Below are 18,539 nucleotides of genomic sequence, written 5' to 3' on the forward strand. Positions count from 1 at the left end.
AAACAAACATTAGAAAAAATTTAAGGATAAGGATATATAGATAAAAGGAAAAAGACAATAACAAGAAATAATCTGAACATAACCAAAGAACCCATGTGTAAAGCCCACAGCTGACATCATACTCAACAGTGAGAAACTGAAAGCTTTTTCTCAAAGATCAGGAACAAGGCAAGGATTTGCCACTTGTATTCAGTGTGGTATTGGAAGTCCTAGACAGAGTATTAGGCAAGAAAAAGAAATAAAAGGCATCCAAATTGGAAAGGATGAAAAATTATCTGCTTGCAGAGGACATGATCTTTTACATAGAAAACCCTAAAGATTCCACATAACAAAAAAAACTGTTAGAAAATACAAATTTAGCAACATTGCAGAATACAAAATCAGCACATAAAAATCCAGTTTTTATATACTAACAATGAACAACCCAAAAAGGAAATTAAGAAAATAATCCCATTTACAATAGCATCAAAAAAAAAAAAAAAAAAAAAAAAAGTATATTTAGGAATAAATATAACCCAAGCAGGTGAAAGACTTGTACACTAAAAACTACAAAACACTGCTGAAAGAAAGATACAAGTAAATGGAAAGACATCCGTGTTCATGCACTGGAAGACTTAATATCATAAAAATGTGCATACCACCCAAATAAGCTGCAGATTCAATGCAATCCCTATCAAAATTTCAGTGGCATGTTTTGCAGAAATAGAAAAAAAAAATCCTAAATTCATATGTAACACAAGGGACCTTGAATATCCAAAAGAATCTTGAACAAAGTTGGAGGCCTCACACTTCCTAATTTCAAAACATATTACAAAGCTACTAAAGCCAATGGTATGGGCATGAATATACAGACCGGCAGAACAGAACAGAGCACCCAGAAGTAAAAATTTTAAAAAACGGGCTGGCATATATGATCGATGGATGTTAGACAAGGATGCCAAGACCACACAATGGGGAAAGGACTCAAAATGGATTAAAGACCTAACTATATGACCTAAAGTTATAAAACTCCTGGAGGAAAACACAGGGAGGAAAGCTTCCTAACACTGAATTTGGCAGTGAATTCTTAGATATGACACCAATAAGAGAGGCAACAAAAATAGAAATAGACAAATGGGATTACACCAAACTTTAAAACTTCTGGGCATCAAAGGACACCATCAAAAGAGGGAAAAGGCAGCCTATGAAATGAAAGGAAACATTTGCAAATCATCTATCTCCTAAGGGATTAAAGAATTCCTACAACTCACCAACAACAAAAAAACCCCAAGGAACCTGATTTTTTTTTTTTTTAATCTTTATTTTTGAGAGAGAGAGAGAGAGAGAGAGAGAGTGTGTGTGTGAACAGGGGAGGAGCAGAGAGAGAGGGAGACACAGAATCCGAAGCAGGCTCCAGACTCTGAGCTGTCAGCACAGAGCCCAACGCAGGGCTCGAAGTCACAAACTGTGAGATCATGACCTGAGCCGAAGTCGGACCCTCAACCGACGTAGCCACCTAGGCACCCCAGGAACCTGATTTTTAAAAACGGGCCAAGAATTTGAACAGACATTTCTCCAAAGATAAACAAATGGCCAAACAGTATACGAGAGGATGCTCAACATCACTAATTATTAGGGAAATGCAAATCAAAACCACAAGATACCCATATCATACCCATTACGATGGCCACTATCAAAAGCAAAGCAAAACAAAACACAAATAACAATCGTTGGTGAGGATGTGGCAAGATGGGAAACTTCGTGTCTGTGAAATGGTACAACCAGTATGGAAAACAGAATAGTGCTTCCTCAAAAACTTAAAACTGCAACTACCCTATGATCTAGCAATCCCACTTCTGGGTATACACCCAAAAGCATTGAAAACAGGATCTGGAAGGACTATCTGCTCACTCAAATTCATTGTAGTAGCATTATTCACAATAGCCGAGAGGGAGAAGCAACCCAAATGTCCATCAACAACGACTGGATAGAGAAAATGTGTTAGGTACGTGCGTATGATGGAATATTATTCAGCCTTTTAAAAGAATGAAATCCTGCCATCTGCTACGACATTGATGAACCTTAAGAATGTTACGCTAAGTGAAATAAGCCAGTCACAGAACACAAATACTATATGACAACACTCATGCAAGGTCCCTAAAGTAGTCAAACTGACAGAAACAGAAAGCAGACTGGTGGTTGCCAGGGGCTGGGCGGGGAGAGGAAATGGAGAGTTGTGTTTGATGGGTACAGAGTTTCAGTTTTTTAAGATGAAAAAACTCTAGAGCTCACTTGCACAACAATGGGAACGTACTTAACTCTACTGCTGGTACACTTAAAAAGGGCTAAGGTGGGGCGCCTGGGTGGCGCAGTCGGTTAAGCATCCGACTTCAGCCAGGTCACGATCTCGCGGTCCGTGAGTTCGAGCCCCGTGTCGGGCTCTGGGCTGATGGCTCGGAGCCTGAAGCCTGTTTCAGATTCTGTGTCTCCCTCTCTCTCTGCCCCTCCCCCGTTCATGCTCTGTCTCTCTCTGTCCCAAAAATAAATTAAAAAAAAAAAGTTGAAAAAAAAAATTAAAAAAAAAAAAAAAGGGCTAAGGTGACAAATTTTAGGTGTTTTCTACTACAATTTAAAAACAGAAAGACCACATGGCATGAAAGAATGGAGGAGAAAAGTCAGAAGAAAGGAAGAGCAACAGGACAACAGGGGTTTGCATTTTGAATGCACCCTTGAATGTCAAGGATGGAGGCAGAGCCAAAAGAAGCCAAAGGCAGGCTCCTACTACAAGATCAAGCTGTTTCTGATCTAATTTAGAAGGAGCGGGCCTCTTTTAAAGTCTCAAGATAACACTGGCAAAAAATTATTAGGGTGCCTACAAGACATCTTGAACATGGTTATTTCCTCAAATCTTCACCTGGTAGCAGAAATAGCAGTGATCCTTAGGGTGTGGGATGGGCAGGTGTCCCGAATGGACTTCTGTGTCGCCTGGAGCAGGTGCTCCTGCAAAGGGAATCCTAGTTCCCACCCAGTCCGACAATATAAGGACTCAAGGGTAGTTAGAAAAGGGAGAAAAAGCACACATTGTAGTTTTCACATTCCATTTGTGATAACATTTCCTCCACTTTTTTTTTTTTTTAACATACTACCAATTTTTTTTTTAATGTTTATTTATTTTTGAGACAGAGAAAGACAGAGAGTGAATGGGGGAGGGTCAGAGAGAGGGAAACACAGAATCCTAAGCAGGCTCCAGGCTCTAAGCTGTCAGCACAGAGCCCGACGTGGGGCCTGAACCCACAAACCACAAGATCATGACCTGAGCCGAAGTCGGACGCTCAACCGACTGAGCCACCCAGGTGCCCCCAGATCTGAGAAACTTAAAATTGGTAGTATACACGGGGCGCCTGGGTGGGTCAGTCAGTTGAGCGTCCGACTTCGGCTCAGGTCATGATCTCACAGCTCGTGGGTTCGAGCCCCGCATCGGGCTGTGCTGACAGCTCGGAGCCTGCAGCCTGCTTCAGATTCTGTGCCTCCCCGTCTCTCTGCCCCAACCCACTCACATTCTGTCTGTCTCTCTCAAAAGTAAATAAACATCAAAAAACATTTTAAATAAGCTTCTCAGGTCTGTTCTTTACATGCTAGCTAATGGAATTCAAGTGCTGAGCCTTGAGAATACTTGGGGGGAAAGGGGATATGTCCCATTCAATCTACAGCTGTGAAAAACTAGACACCATGTAGCATCCCCAGATTATCTCTGACAGTGGTGAACTGAGATGGTTTACAAAAATAACGGTATGAATCTCCTTTCAAATGTGGAGACTTCCAATGTGGATTACAAAAGCTTAATCCCCAAAATACTGTAACTTGATTGGCTCTCTTAATTGTTTGGATAATTTTCATATAAAAATGTTACTGAAATCTTATTATCATGCTAAATCAGAGGGAGCTCTGGCACTTCTCCCTTCATGCCTAGAGGCTAATAAAACCCATGACTGTTGAACTCCTTATTCAGTCAAAAGGTTTGAAAGTCTTTGTCTCATTTAAATTAACCCGGGCTAGGGGCGCCTGGGTGGCTCAGTCGGTTAAGCGGCCGACTTCGGCTCAGGTCATGATCTCACGGTCTGTGAGTTCGAGCCCCGCGTCAGGCTCTGTGCTGACAGCTCAGAGCCTGGAGCCTGTTTCAGATTCTGTGTCTCCCTCTCTCTGACCCTCCCCTGTTCATGCTCTGTCTCTCCCTCTCTCAAAAATAAATAAAACGTTAAAAAAAAAAAAAATTTAAATTAACCCGGGCTAACTGTATAAATGTGGAAAGTCACAGGGGTTGGAGGAAGCAGATTCACTCAGGGTCCTACAACAGCAGTGATAACAGATCAAGAGGCTGTAGTAAGAAACAGAAGGAATGAAATCCCGAGGAGACATAGGAGTTCAATCCCTGTCTAGTAAGAACTTGGGAAGTGACTCCTCTCTCCCTAGGCTGGGCCTCAATTTGTTCAGCTTCTGATCTCACAATCTATATCACAATCTATATCCGCTGTTATCCAGTGTTGATGGCACTGTTATAGTTACAATTTTCCAGAACTGATTACAACAAGAAGCCTTGGTCTTTGTGGTTTTAACATTTATTTTTCTTTTACACCACAATGTGTTCTAGAGAGGAGCACAGCTGAGCAAGATTTTGACCTTGGGCCCTTTTATACTGTTGGAGGTTGAAGGTGGGGTGGGTGGGGGCTGTCCGATATTTACCAGTGTTTTCCATACAGCCAATGGCTTCCCCATGTCAGCAGACAGATCCCAGCTGTAGTTTTCTTCCAATGATTTCTAAGTGTTTTAAAGAACACGGTCATCTTCTCCTAGGGATTTGCTAGCTTAATAGAAGCAGAAAAAGAAAAAGGTCAGTACCCAAGGTGATTGTGTAGAGGCCCCATGACACCTTCCATCTGCCCATCCTGCCCATTTCCTTCCCTCACTCCTGTTCCTTGTTACCGTTCCTCTGGCCTCTTCCCACCTGCTCCCTTCTGGTCTCACCAAATCTTCTCACTGCCCACCTGCCTCTTCTTTCTTTCTTTCCTTCTACCTGAACTCACTTCTTCCCCTCTCTGCTCCCTTATGCCTCACTGTATTAGAAGCAAGGGGGGGGGGGGGGGGGAAGGGCAGAGAAGAAGGCAATTCCAGGCCTCCTGCTTTTTCTTTCTTCCTACAGTCACTATACCACTGTTTAAGAGTGTTTGTCTAAATAAACAGTTTTAAAAATTAAAAGAAAATAAAAACTAATAAAAGGGGTACCTAGGTGGCTCAGTTGGTTGAGCGACTGACTTTGGCTCAGGTCATGATCTCTTGGTTTGTGAGTTCAAGCCCCGTGTCTGGCTCACTGCTGGCAGCACAGAGGCCCTTTCAGATTCTCTGCCCCCTTCCTCTCTGCCCCTTCCCTGCATTCTCTCTCAAAAATAAACATTAAAATTTTTACACACAAACGACTCAATAATAGATAAGTAATATAAAGAGCTTATTCAAAATAGAGGAAAACACTAGCCACTCAACAGGAAAATAAACAGAGCAGAGCACACACACACACACACACAGAAAATTCCATGAAGCACTAATACAAATGGCTGTGTGCAGTTTTCAACTTCCTGAGTAATCAAAGACATGCAAACTACAAGGAACTATCACTGTTCACCTCTCAAAGTAACAAACTTTTGAATGATCGTATTCACAGATGACAAAATGAGAATCGACCCTCTCGTGCACTCCTGTGAGCAAGGTAAATTAATACAACTTTACTAAAAAACCAAGTAACCGTATAGATCCTTATTCTGTTTGTTTTCTTCACAGCACTTATCACTGGATGATCTTTATTTGCTGATTTCTTTAGTAGCCTACCCCAAAGGAACATAAACTCCACAAGAGCAAGGACTTGGTTCTGGTCCCTGCTGTACCCCCAGGGCCTAAAATAAGATCGGGCACATAACAATCGATAGCTAGCTAACTGCTGAATGTGACAGGGTTCAGGACGCACCACCCCCAAAATATAGCAACTTAGCATGGTGAATATTTTAAGCTAAAGGAGTCTGAGAAGCTGTCAAAAGCAGGAAGGTCGCTTTAGCCTCACCACCTGACTCGTCTTCCCTGAAATAGGTCATAAAATCCTCATATATGAGGTACCCTCCCTAAACCCAGAAGGAGCATCACCTGCAAAGAAAAAAGGATGCCAAGAAGAATCCTAACAAACATGCCTTGCTAAGTTTCCTGTTAACTTCAATTTCCTGGAACTCAACTTACCATATTCCTCTGTGACTGTCCACTCTTCATCAAACCTAATTTTCTATCCACTGACCACTCCCCCCCACCCCCCCGCCACGCCCACTCCTGGCCTAGAAACCTCACTTGCCCACTTGTAGGAAGGGAGAGCAGAAACCAAGCCAGGTTTGTGCTTGGGCGACTGACTGAATAAGGATTTCCATCATTAGATCTGGAACGTAGGTTCGTGGAGAAATGTAATGTGTGCAGTTGAGGAGACAGTGAGTTTGAGATGCCTGCAGAACATCCAAGTGGATATCCAAATGATCAGTGGATGTCTGGATTTAGCAGTTTGGAGTTAGGAGAAGTTGGGTAGAAGATACAGATTTGGGACTCTTCAGTGTGAAGGAGGTCAAGTTTGACTGCAGATAAAAAATCACCCAAGGCCGGGGCACGTGGGTGTCTCAGTCCATGAAACGTCTGGCTCCGGCTCAGGTCATGATCTTGTGGTCTGTGGGTTCAAGCCCCGCATCGGGCTCTGTGCTGACAGCTCAGAGCCCGGAGCCTGCTTCGGAATCTGTGTCTCCCTCTCTCTCTCTGCGCCTCCACCGCTCACACTCTGTCTCTCCCTGTCTCTCAAAAAGGAATAAAACATTAAAAAAAAATTTTTTTTAAATCCCCCAAGGCATGGGTAGAAATGTCAACAGTATTAGAGGACAATTTAAGAGTCAATAAAAGTCTGTTTAAAGATCCAGTGGAACTCCCTTTTTGTCACAAAACAGTGATTCGTACATTATAAAAACGTGCAAACACGCAAGCACTCTAGTGTCGTGGAAAAAGCACTGGTGCAAGGGTCCTGAGGCCTCGATTCTAGAGTCGCTTAATTACTTCCAGACGCCTGGGTAAGTCATTTAACCTCTACCTCTCTCCCCTTGTCAGTAAAATCAGAATACACCACAGGCTCCTTTGGCTCAAAAGATCACGCCCCAAAGAACTGTGAATGCACTTTGTAAATTTCTCTGTAAGTATGTAAGTTGCCGTGGCAATGTGCAATGTATTGGCTAACAATGCATATTCCTTCTAGGTACCCAAAAGAATTCTTACTCCTCAATCTCTGTGGAAGTCTCAATGTTATACGTTCAAATCGACATCTCTCCTCTGAAAAAGCAGACCGGCAGGTTGGTTGGTTGGTGGTCGTGTTTTGTTTGTTTAAGAACTCCCCAATTCTAATTGTATTCAACCCTCCTCACCTGTCAGGTGGGGATTTTCTCACTAGGCTGTGAACCCCTCGTGGGTAGGTGCTGTCTATGCATCTCTAGCAAACAGAACCTAGTAAAGCATCTGGAATGAATGAACCCATCCATCGATCAGCAACTACTCGCCCCATCTTGCAAGTGAGTAAGCCGAAGCCCAAAGGGAAAAAGGGAGTAAGGGTCACACAGGCTAGCGACAGCTCCAGTACCAGAACCCAGGCCAGCTGACTCCCAGCGTGACAACCGGGACCCCGCCATCCCCCCGCCCGCACCCGCCGCCCGGACCCCCGGCCCAGGCGGGCTCCCGCGGCTGCGCCCCCGCGCCCCGGAACCCCCGGCCCGGCCCCGTCCCAGCGCCCCTGGCTCCGCTCCCCTCCCGGGCCCAGCGCCGCTCACCCGGGCCGCTCCCGCTCCGCGCCCTGCCTTCCTGTGTGCTCCCTCAAGCTTCCCCCGCGCTTTTAAGGGAAACCGCGCCTCCGCCCTCGGGTTCCGCTGCGCCTTCCCGACGCGCCGGGACCGTGCGGCGTGCGGGGGCCGCAGCCTGGGGGCCGCCTTCGTTTCTGCTTCGCTCGTTTTTTCGTCCGTTCCTCCCTTCACCCCTCCGTTTGTCGCTCCACAGTATTTTATGGGAAGCCTACCAAGGCAAACGCTGTTTTGGGACCTGGTACTAAATCGGAAAATAAACGAACAGGGTAAATTGAGATCAGAAGTACGAAAAAGAAAAAAAAAAAAAAAAAAAGAACCCGAAATGCGTGGAATCAAGAGAGTGAGGAGGAGGCAGTCTCAGCCCTTCCGAGTAAGGGGCAACCGATCTGAAGGAGAGGGAGCAGGTCCCCAAGGATCTGGAGGAAGGGAGCGCCTGGGGGAGGGAACAGCCGGTGCAAAAGCTCTAAGGCCTGAGGCAGTTTGGCAGGTGGCGGTCAGGGCAGGCGAGGAGGCAAAGGACTAAGCTGGGGAGGTGGGCCCCACAGGCGGTGGTGGTAAGGAGTTTGGACGTTATACCGCCGTATGGGACGTCACCTGGCCTGGGTCCTGGTGCCAGAGCTGTCGCTACCCTGTGTGACCCTTACTCACTTTTTCCCTTTGGGTTTTGGCTTACTCATTTGCAAAATGGGGCAAATAGTTCCTGATCCATTGGTGGATTGGTTGTCTCATTCATTCCAGGTGCTTTACTAGGTTCTGTTGGCTAGATATGCATAGACGGCACCTACCCATGAGGAGTTCAGCCAGAGGGGCGATGTGATGTGGTTTACGTTTTAAACATCTCTCCGCCACCACGTATTGAGTAAATTCCAGACAGCAAGAGAGCTACAAAGAAGCCAGGGCCAATGCTGACCACCAGATGGCAGTTTTAATTCTGTCCTCTTCCCACCAGTACTTCTCCCTTCCTCACCCCCACCCCCACCCCCAACGTTGGTGTTAGAACCAAACTAGTCAATCCACATTTCTTTCTTACCTTCTTCTTTCCATCATTCCCTCAACCAACTTTGCTGCGTGTAGACTGGGGATGCACTCATGTACAGCAACCCGCATGGTGCCTGCATTCATAGAGCTTGCATTCTAAATTCCCCATTTGGTACATGCAGACATGCATCCTTCCTATCTTCCCCTGGATGTATATTTTAGGAAAAATGAGAACATCCAGTGAGGTTATGGGGCAGTAAAGCGTTTCCTGCCAGGTTCGAATCCTCGCTGGGCCACACTGGATAACGTGAACTTGCTAGCCCTTTCTCCTGAGGTCCTGTCTGTATATTAGGGGAGGGAGAAGATCATCCTAAAACATACCTTCTAGCTATAAAATGTTGTGATATTGAAGGCATGGGAGACAGTTATTTTCACTTCTCCTGTCCCAACTATTTAGAATATTTGCATTTGAAAATGAGTTCCTGGGGCGCCTGGGTGGCTCAGTCAGTTGGGCCTCCAACTCTTGATTTCAGCTCAGATCAGGATCTTGCGGTTCCTGGGTTGAGGCTCTGCATTGAGCTTGAAATTCTCTCCCTCTCTCTCTGCCCCTCGCCCCTCTCTCTCTTTCTCTCTCTCTCTGTAAATAAATAAATAAATAAATAAACTTTAAAAAAAAAAAAAAAGAAAAGAAAATGAGTTGCTGAACTGCAGGCTAGAAAAGTCTGGGTCTAGAGGCTGCATTGTCCAATGGGCAGACTAAGCTTTAAGGCTTCAGCAAAACAGTAGTTCCCAAAAATAAGAGAAGTTCTGCGTGGATGAAATTACCATAATTTTCCAATCAGAAAATCGAGAAAGAAGTTCTTTCTTAAAACTTAGGAGAGGAAAACTTGATTTTAGTTGAGTGGGAGCCATGTCCTGTTGGAAAGATCAGGCATCACAAGGCAGATGCCCAGAGTGCCGGTGAAGAAGGGTGGGCTGGTGGGTCTCTGCGACCTGGGAGAAAGCCACACCCCAGAAGAGAGGCAAACACAGACATACACAGCATAGCAGGCCTCACTCAGGACCATCTCTAATTGAAAAGTGCTCATCAGGCCATGGTGGGGTATTTGTGAGTTTACATTCTTCCTTTAATAGGCAGGCTTTAATTCACTGTGGACAGCATGGTGGCAAATGGGGACGTCAATGTCACTCTGTTGTGTTCCCAGCAGAGAAATCTGGAAACAACTCCCAGGCTTCTATATGGATTATGAAACTAGAAAAGATGATACATCTCCACACAATACAAACCTCAGAATTCCATGTGCAAAAGAGGAATGTGGTGGGGGAGGGAGGGGCAGGGCAGGTCTCTGAAAGACGTTTTGTGTTCCCTCCTTAAATTGCACGCTTGTATAGATAGAAACAGTGGGTCCTATGACTCAGATATGTCACCTGCAAATGGGAAATATCTGCATCAAAATAGGACTAAGTCAGAAATTAGTCAGAAATTCATCTTCAAGGAGTTAACGGGACCCATTACATGACACGTATTTACTGACATTTTAATGCGTTGTTGTAATACCCCGTTTAGTTTTGAAGTTACATAACTCGTAAGAAGAGAAGCAGATCCCGAACACGTTCCAGGACGTTAGCTTCAAACAAGGCTTGGCCGACTCGGGCCTACATACCCCCCCACCCCCCCTTCGGTAATTTGTGACACCTGTTATTCACCTGGCATCTGCCTCTAATCAGACCCTGCCCTGGATTCCTAAAGGAACACGTACCCCAGACCCCTCTCCAATCTAAACCCCTGACCCCAAGTGGCAATGAGGCTCCTTCTCCCCTTTCTGAGTCTCCCAGACACTCTGCCTGCTCCTCTTCACTTATCACTCACACTGTTCAGTAAACTCAGTTATCACTTTCTCCAACTGGTGTTTGATTTCTCTCCCGAGTGAATCCAAGGACCATCTTGGCTGGTCCTGCAGGACCCTCCTCTGGGTCCTCAAGCCCAGCCTGCCTGCGTCACAGCCACAACCACTGTTCAGCCACGAAGGGAACGAGTTTGGGCCAATGCTAACTCATAGGGGACCGGAGGGGAAAGGCAGAAAGAACCTGGGTCGTTGATAACATCATGGAGCCAAATGGTTGTCCTGTGCCTGGAGCTTGCTCAAAGGCTGGATGTCCTATTGCGTGAAATAATAAATCCCCTTATTGCATAAGCTGGTTAGAGTCAGGGTTTTCTGTTTCTTGAAGCCAAGAGCACTGAACTGATAAACTGCAAGCCACAGGCTATTGGTGGGTAGAAGACATGGTAAGGACAATGTTTGTAAAAAGATAAGTTTTTATGAGGAATATGGGTGAAAGCAGATGGCAGATACCCGTGATATCGATGATATGCTTCAACGTTTATTGTTCCTAAAATCATTCTCCAGCCATCCCCCTGGCCCCTGGGCCTGTGCCACGCTTGCTGTCTACAGATCCACTAACAATAAAAGACAAAGGTTCAAACAACCTGAGATAGTGCTAATCATCACAAACAGCCTTCTATGTAGCATCTCAGATGAAATCTGCCTGTGGGAACAGGTGCCTCCTATTCCGATAGGAGTTAGAACTTCTACCGTGGAAAACTATGTATGAATTCTTTTAACATTCATTCTTGGTTTACTTACTTTATGCATACAGATTCTTCTTTAGACTACTTAGTTTCCCCTAAGAAAAAGTATAAAATGGTGTTCTTGTGGTATTTATGCTCAAAATCTCTTCCTTATTGTGACCTTTAATATCCACTGCATCTACTACTGCCAGATTGGAAACATGTAAATGAGGCCTTTTAAGAAACCAGCAGATTCTTAGGAGAGAGAATATCTTCCACAATGTAACATGGGATTTTATCAGACCCTCTGTAATGCCCATTCTCACCCATGCTCTGTATGGGCCTGCCTTTTTCTGAACAGGACTTCTCTTATTAATGTGTCACCTTGTCATCCTTTGCCACCTACTCCTCCTGGCGACATCTAGCTCTGGCTGACACTTTCTAGCTGCCTGTTTAATATGGGAGTGAAAAACGACAAAGGTGGGGTCCTCGTTGATTGCATCAAACAAGGTCTCCAATTTTGTTTTGCAAAACCCAGTCTCCCAGGGTAATTCAATTCTAAGTATTCTGGAACAAGAAGGGGGTGATTCCATCAGTAATGAATCTCGAGTAAATTTTTTAAGACTTTATTTTTTAGAGCAGTTTTAGGTTTATAACAAAATTCAGAGGAAGGTACAGAGATTTTTCTATACATGTCCCTACGCCTACACTTGCATAGCCTCCTACATTATCAACTTCTCTCACCAGAGTGGCACATTTGTTACAACTGATGAATCTATATTGACACATCATAATCAGCCAAAGTCCATGGTTTACCCTACTGTTAACTCTTGGTGCTGTACATCTTATGGATTTAAAGAAAGTATAATGACATATATCCATCATTATAATATCGTACAGAGTAATTTTCCATGCCCTAAAAATCCTCTGTGTTCTGCCTCTTTACCTTTCCCCACCCCCACCCTGGCAACCACTGACTTTTTGTTTTTGTTTTTTTAATTTTTTTTAACACTTATTTATTTTTGAGACAGAGAGAGACAGAGCATGAGTGAGGGAGGGTCAGAGAGAGAGAGGGAGACACAGATTCTAGAACAGGTTCCAGGCTCTGAGCTGTCAGCACAGAGCCTGACGTGGGGCTCAAACTCTCGGACCGCGAGATCATGACCTGAGCCGAAGTTGGACGCTTAACCGACTGAGCCACCCCAGGCGCCCCTGATTTTTTTTTTGTATTAATAGTTTTACCTTTACCAGAATGTCATATAATTGGAGTCATACATTATGTAGCCTTTTCAAATAGGCTTCTTTCACTTCGTAATAAGCATTTAAATTTCCTTCATGTCTTTTCATGGCCTGATAGCTCATTTCTTTTTAGCACCAAATAACACTTCATTAGATGGACCATAGTTTATTTATCTATTCACCTACCAAAGGACACCTTGGTTGCTTCTGAGTTAAGGCAATTATGAGTAAGTCTGCCATAAACATATGTGTGGAGTTTTTGTGTAGACATGTCTTCAACTTCTTTGGATCAATACCAAGAAGCATGATTGCTGGCTCATATGATAAGCATATGTTTAGTTTTGTACAAAACCACCGAACTGTCTTCCAGAGTGGGCACACCATGTTGCATTCCCACCAGCAATGAATGAGAGTTCCTGTTACTCTACACCGTCACCAGCATTTGGTCGTGTCCAGTGTTCCAGATTTGGGACATGTGAATAGGTGTGTGGTAGTATCTCGTTGTTTTCCTTCGCATTTCCTGGATGATACGTGATGTGGAACATCTTTTCATATGCTTGTTTGCCGTCTGTATATTTTTTTTGGTGAGGGGTCTGTAAAGGTTTTTGGCCTATTTTAAAAATCGAGTTGTTTTCTTATTGTTGAGTCTTAAGAGTTCATTGCATATTTTGAATAGTTGTCCGTTACCAGATGTGTCTTTTACAAATGTCTTCTCCCAGTTTGTGGTTTATCTTATTTTTTTTTGAAGTTCATTTTATTTTATTTTGGGAGAGATAGAGAGCATGAACTGGGGGAGGGGTGCAGAGAGAGAGAGAGAGAGAGAGAGAGAGAGAATCCCAAGCAGGCTCTGTGCTACCAGTGCAGAGCCTGATGCGGGGCTCAAATTCATGACTGTGAGATCATGACCTAAGCTGAAATCAAGAGTCAGATGCTTAACCAGCTGAGCCACCCAGACACCTCTGTGGCTTGTCTTCTAATTCTCTTGATATTGCCTCTTGCACAAAATAATTTTTTCATTTTAATAAAGGCCAGCTTATCAGTTTTTTTTCTTTCAGGGATCATGTTTAGTGTTGTATCTGAAAAAGCATCACCGCACCCAAGGTCATCTAGGTTTTCTCCTATCTTCTAGGAGATTTATAGATTTGTACCTTACATTTAGGTCTATGATCCAAAAGTTTGAAGTAACTTTTGTGAAGAGTAAAAGGTCTGTGTTTAGATTCAGTTTTGTTTTGTTTTGTTTTGCATGTAGATGTCCCGTTTTTCCAGCTCCATTTGTTGAAGTGACTATCTTTGCTCCAATGTACTGCCCTTGCTCTTTTCCAAAGATCAGTTCATTATATTTATGTGGCTCTATTTCTGGGCTCTCTATTTTGTTCCGTTTGTCTATCTATTTTTTCATCAATACCACAATGCCTTGATTACTGTAGCTTGATAGTAAGTCTTGAAGTTGGGTAGCATCTGTCCTCCAACTTTGTTCTTCTCCTTCAATGTTGTCTATTTGGGGGTCATTAGCCTCTCTATATAAACTTTAGAGGGACTTTGTCAATATCCATAAGCTGACTTGCTGGGACTTTGATTGGGATCATAATGACTCTATGGATAAAATAAAAGGAACTGACATCTTGAGAATATCGAGTCTTTCTATCCATGAACATGAACTATCTCTCCATTTATTTAATTCTTCTTTTATTTCATTTGCCAGCGAATCAAAATATAAAAGAGAGTTAACAGGCATGGAAGAGAGCATGAGAAGATCCCACCACCATCTAGTGGTATCTCCAGAAGGAAAGAATAGAGAATAGGAAGAAGCAGTATTCAAAAATACTGGCAGATATTCCATACTGAACCTGCAGAACACTAAAAGCAAAACCCTAAAAGCAGCCATAGGAAGAGGAAGGCAAAGGAATTAACTGAAAATGTATAAACATATGTGGGAAAGGAAACATAGGTGGGGGTTTCAGTTCTTGTTCTGCCACTAGTCTCTGACCTGTAACAGTGATTATAACCTGTCCCTCCACTACCCATTCCATACTTCCTCACCTTAGGCCAGGTTGTAGCCGGCTAAAATTTGAGGTAGGAGATCAAATCTTCATTCTCAGGGGACTGAGTTTGAGGTCCTGCCTGGACAGAAACACAGTAGTCCTTCATGAACATTTGCCCTTAGACTTGGCAAAATAAAGAAGTGCCCGGTGATCCCCTGGGTTTCATGCATATAACTCCCTGCTTTCATTGTATAGCGACAACTTCATTTGCCCTTACAAATTGGGTAAAAGTCCCTGACTGGGAGAGCCAGATCTTTTGCTTAAGGTCCCTGATGACTCTTTTCTGTCTTCACTTTATGCGGGTTTGGTTACAAGCTGAGTCAGTAGGGCTGAGCCAACTCAACAAAGAATGCAAGATCTGGCCTCAGGTGTAGATTCTGTTAGTTGAGCTCCAGACCCTAGTTATGTCCCTAGTAAAGATGCTCCCTCTGTCACATACTAGACCAAATGTTCCTGTCTTTCTCCCAATTTCCCTGGAAATATGGAAACTAGCAGAGACAGGATTTCATTACTGGAAGACTTTCCATGGCATTTCCAGCTGTGCCTAATTTAAGCACATCTCAATATAGAATAATGAGAGTTTGCAGGATCAATTATACACACTCCTTCTCCTTCTCCTTCTCCTTCTCCTTCTCCTTCTCCTTCTCCTCCTCCTCCTCCTCCTCCTCCTCCTCCTTCTCCTTCTCCTTCTCCTCTTCTCTTACTGCTGCTGTTTTTCTCTTTAACCCTCCTTTACACCTTCAATACTATTTGTATGTGACAGTGTGTGTTTGCCCGTGTGTGTACATGTGTATGCATGGCCATCCACACCCTTCACACATTGCCAGCAATCTTAGCCTACAATCTATGAATGCAGAGGCTGAAAGCTATAATGTATTGTTATTTTTTAAGACATGCAATCCCAGGGAGGAGCAAAAGGAGGAGGAACAAAGAGGTGAGGCAGCAAAAGTGGTCTCCCAAATGAGGATGTGTTATCAAGCTGGCCACCTGTAAGTGTGAACCATTGCTTCATCCGCGGGGACTGTCCTCTGAATACCCACATCAACTAAGTCTCAGAACTATCCCTGGAAGGAGAAGTAGGGGAAGGATCTATTCACCAGCTCTTGTCTTCAAGTGCAGGCATGGGTGCTGAGCAGGATCTCACAGCAGTATCAAGAAGGATGCCAGGGATACAAGACAAGCGCCCTGAGCCACACACTCAAGATGGGTGTGATCTGGCTGCGCCCCTCCAAAGTCAGAGCACATGCAAATCTGGTTGCCACAGTGACAGCTGGAACAAGAGACAGGTCCTTAGACATGAACTGACGCATAGGATGTGTCAGATACACTGACTTAAAAGCATAACCCTGATTTTTGCCTGTGTGCCCAGTGACCTCATGAGATATAATACCCAGTTGGTAGTCTAAGCTTCAAGTACAGTAAAAATATTGTTCTCTTGGTACCAGAATTTCTATTTTAGATATGAAGCTTTTCATACAATGGGGACAGGGAGTAAACATTTTAGAAGGAGGTCACCGGGCATTCATGAGATGTGCTACTCCCAATTCTACTACTTGATTCCCTGGCTTACATATTCTAGTTAAAGGAAGAATAACATCATATATTGTGCTGGTTCAAAGAATATTCTCTATCTTTCAGGCAACAATCCTTATTGAGAGTGCTTACTTAACCAGCTGGAGGCACAAGTGAATTTTAATAGACTATTCCACTATTCTGTGAGACCAGCTGCTTCTGGGGGTTGGGTACGTGATAAGACCAGCGATTCTAATGGGCTACAGCCCATTATCTAACTTGGACTCCTTGGTTAGAAGCAATGTTGTACAAGATACCATGGCCATTTTTAAGGCCTCTGAAAAGTCCTCAGACAGTGGTTCTGGCATGGCATGGCAGGCGAAGAAAATAAAAGCCAATCTGTGCATCCTTCACGGTGTCTTGCTGTGAGCTCCATTCAACATCCTGATCTGCTCCTGGATTCCAGGGGTATTAAATCTGCTAGGTCTTAAGGGCTGAAGGACAAAGTTGATGTACCAGATGAGCAAAGGAGCCTTCTCATGCTCTGAACCCACTCAAATCTGATAGCTTTTCTTCATCTGTGAAATGGGCCCCTGCAGGAAACAAAATCTCATATTTGTTGCCTCAAGAATATATGCCTTCCTGGGGCGCCTGGGTGGCGCAGTCGGTTAAGCGTCCGACTTCAGCCAGGTCACGATCTCGCGGTCTGTGAGTTTGAGCCCCGCGTCAGGCTCTGGGCTGATGGCTCGGAGCCTGGAGCCTGTTTCCGATTCTGTGTCTCCCTCTCTCTCTGCCCCTCCCCCGTTCATGCTCTGTCTCTCTCTGTCCCAAAAAAGTAAATAAAATAAAATAAAAAAAAAAAAAAAAAAAAAAAAAAAAGAATATATGCCTTCTTGTGGTAGAGGATACAGTGCCCAGCACCCTTCCTTCACTATGATGGCATTAATGGAATGGGCCAGCCAATGTGATGTCTTTGGCGTACAGTAGCAGGGAAAGTCTCTTGCCCTCTGTCATTGCATAGTCCCAGGATCACATAGATCACAATATTTTTTAAATCCTTTTTAATTAATGTATGATACTGCAACATTTGGATACATCCCTTCGTTGTTAAAGGTAGGGCTTTGAGATTTTAACTAAAAAACAAGATCTTTGAAGTCTTTTATGGTTACATTCCTAGGGTTAATTTTAAAAACTGGAATCAGAGGAAATATATTTGAGGTTCTAGATGCATATTCCCAAACTGTTTTATTAAAAACTTATAACCATTTTCCATTCCCATTATCTATATGGGATAGCACCTTCACCGTCATTAATTTTTCTCCCAATTTCTATTTATTTGTTAGGAAAATGCCATTTCATTTTTTGCAATTTATATTTTTTATTATGAGTTAAAATGCTTTTTATGTCCATCTAGCCATTTTCATTTTCTCTTCCATAAAATATTTGCTATGTCTTTTACTTGCATTTTTATTATATTTTCCCAACTTGCCTCCTACACTTATTTTTCTTTTTAAAATTCTCTAACTTTATGACCAAAGTATCACATTTTAGAAAGACAATATTATAGTAACTGGATTCTACTGATAGTCTGATGCCTTTCACATCAATTTGATACATGCTCTTTATAGATTTAGTACAGTAGTCCTTTGATTTGTTTGTTGCTAATATTTTCCTGGTTTATTTGCCTTTGTACTTGGCTTGTGATACATTCTATGTGAAAAACAAAACAAAAACCTTGAATTGTATGTAGATGAACCTTTAAAAAAATTTTTTTTACTGTTTGTTTATTTATTTTTGAGAGAGGGGGAGACACAGCATGAGCAGGGGAGGGGCAGAGAGAGAGGGAGACACAGAAACAGAAGCAAGCTCCAGGCTCTGAGCTGTCAGCACAGAGCCAGACATGAGGCTTGAACTCAGACCGTGAGATCATGACCTGAGCCAAAGTCGGATGCTAAACTGACTGAGCCACCCAGGTGCCCCCAAGTTTAATTAAGTAATCTCTATGCCCAACGTGGGGCTTGAACTCACAACACCAAGATCAAGAATTGCATGTTCTACCAACTGAGCCAGCCAGGTGCCTTGTAGGTGGATGAATCTTAATCATACTCTTGGAGAACCCTCTAATGATTAGAAATCCACATATCTATTTTTCTGTGGTTTCATTTTCTTATAAAATGAAAAAAATTCACCCATGACTATGTTTCTGTATCAAAATGTACCAAAATCTTTCCAACTTCAAGGTCTTCACTGAGGCCCCTGATCACCGTGCTCCCACTCATTCTCCTCCCTACAACCTGTTCACCCAAC

At 43.5% G+C, this 18,539-nt stretch overlaps 1 protein-coding gene and 1 long non-coding RNA gene across 4 annotated transcripts in view; one reads left to right on the forward strand and one right to left on the reverse strand.

Annotated features, from left to right (window-relative positions):
• The window catches only part of AGK (acylglycerol kinase), an 83,468-nt gene extending 75,479 nt beyond the window's left edge, over nt 1-7,989 (reverse strand). Inside the window, exons 1-2 of one of the 3 annotated variants that reach the window (XM_058724063.1) lie at nt 7,863-7,989; nt 4,720-4,837 (exon numbers count right to left, since the gene is read on the reverse strand). In XM_058724063.1, coding sequence (XP_058580046.1) covers nt 4,720-4,820 — 101 coding nt within the window. In that variant the 5' untranslated portion in view covers nt 4,821-4,837; nt 7,863-7,989. Of the gene's footprint in view, nt 1-4,719; nt 4,838-6,255; nt 7,012-7,463; nt 7,579-7,862 lie in introns of those variants that run through there. The other 2 variants (XM_058724065.1, XM_058724064.1) reach the window with 2 other exon arrangements.
• A 7,029-nt stretch (nt 7,990-15,018) lies between these two features.
• Nucleotides 15,019-16,620, forward strand: LOC131508876 (uncharacterized). Its single transcript, XR_009260190.1, has 3 exons — nt 15,019-15,088; nt 15,612-15,709; nt 16,359-16,620. It is a non-coding gene; the product is annotated as an uncharacterized LOC131508876 (long non-coding RNA).
• Nucleotides 16,621-18,539: the final 1,919 nt, after the last annotated feature.

This window comes from Neofelis nebulosa, chromosome 4, assembly GCF_028018385.1.
Source record: "Neofelis nebulosa isolate mNeoNeb1 chromosome 4, mNeoNeb1.pri, whole genome shotgun sequence".
NCBI lineage: Eukaryota > Metazoa > Chordata > Mammalia > Carnivora > Felidae > Neofelis > Neofelis nebulosa.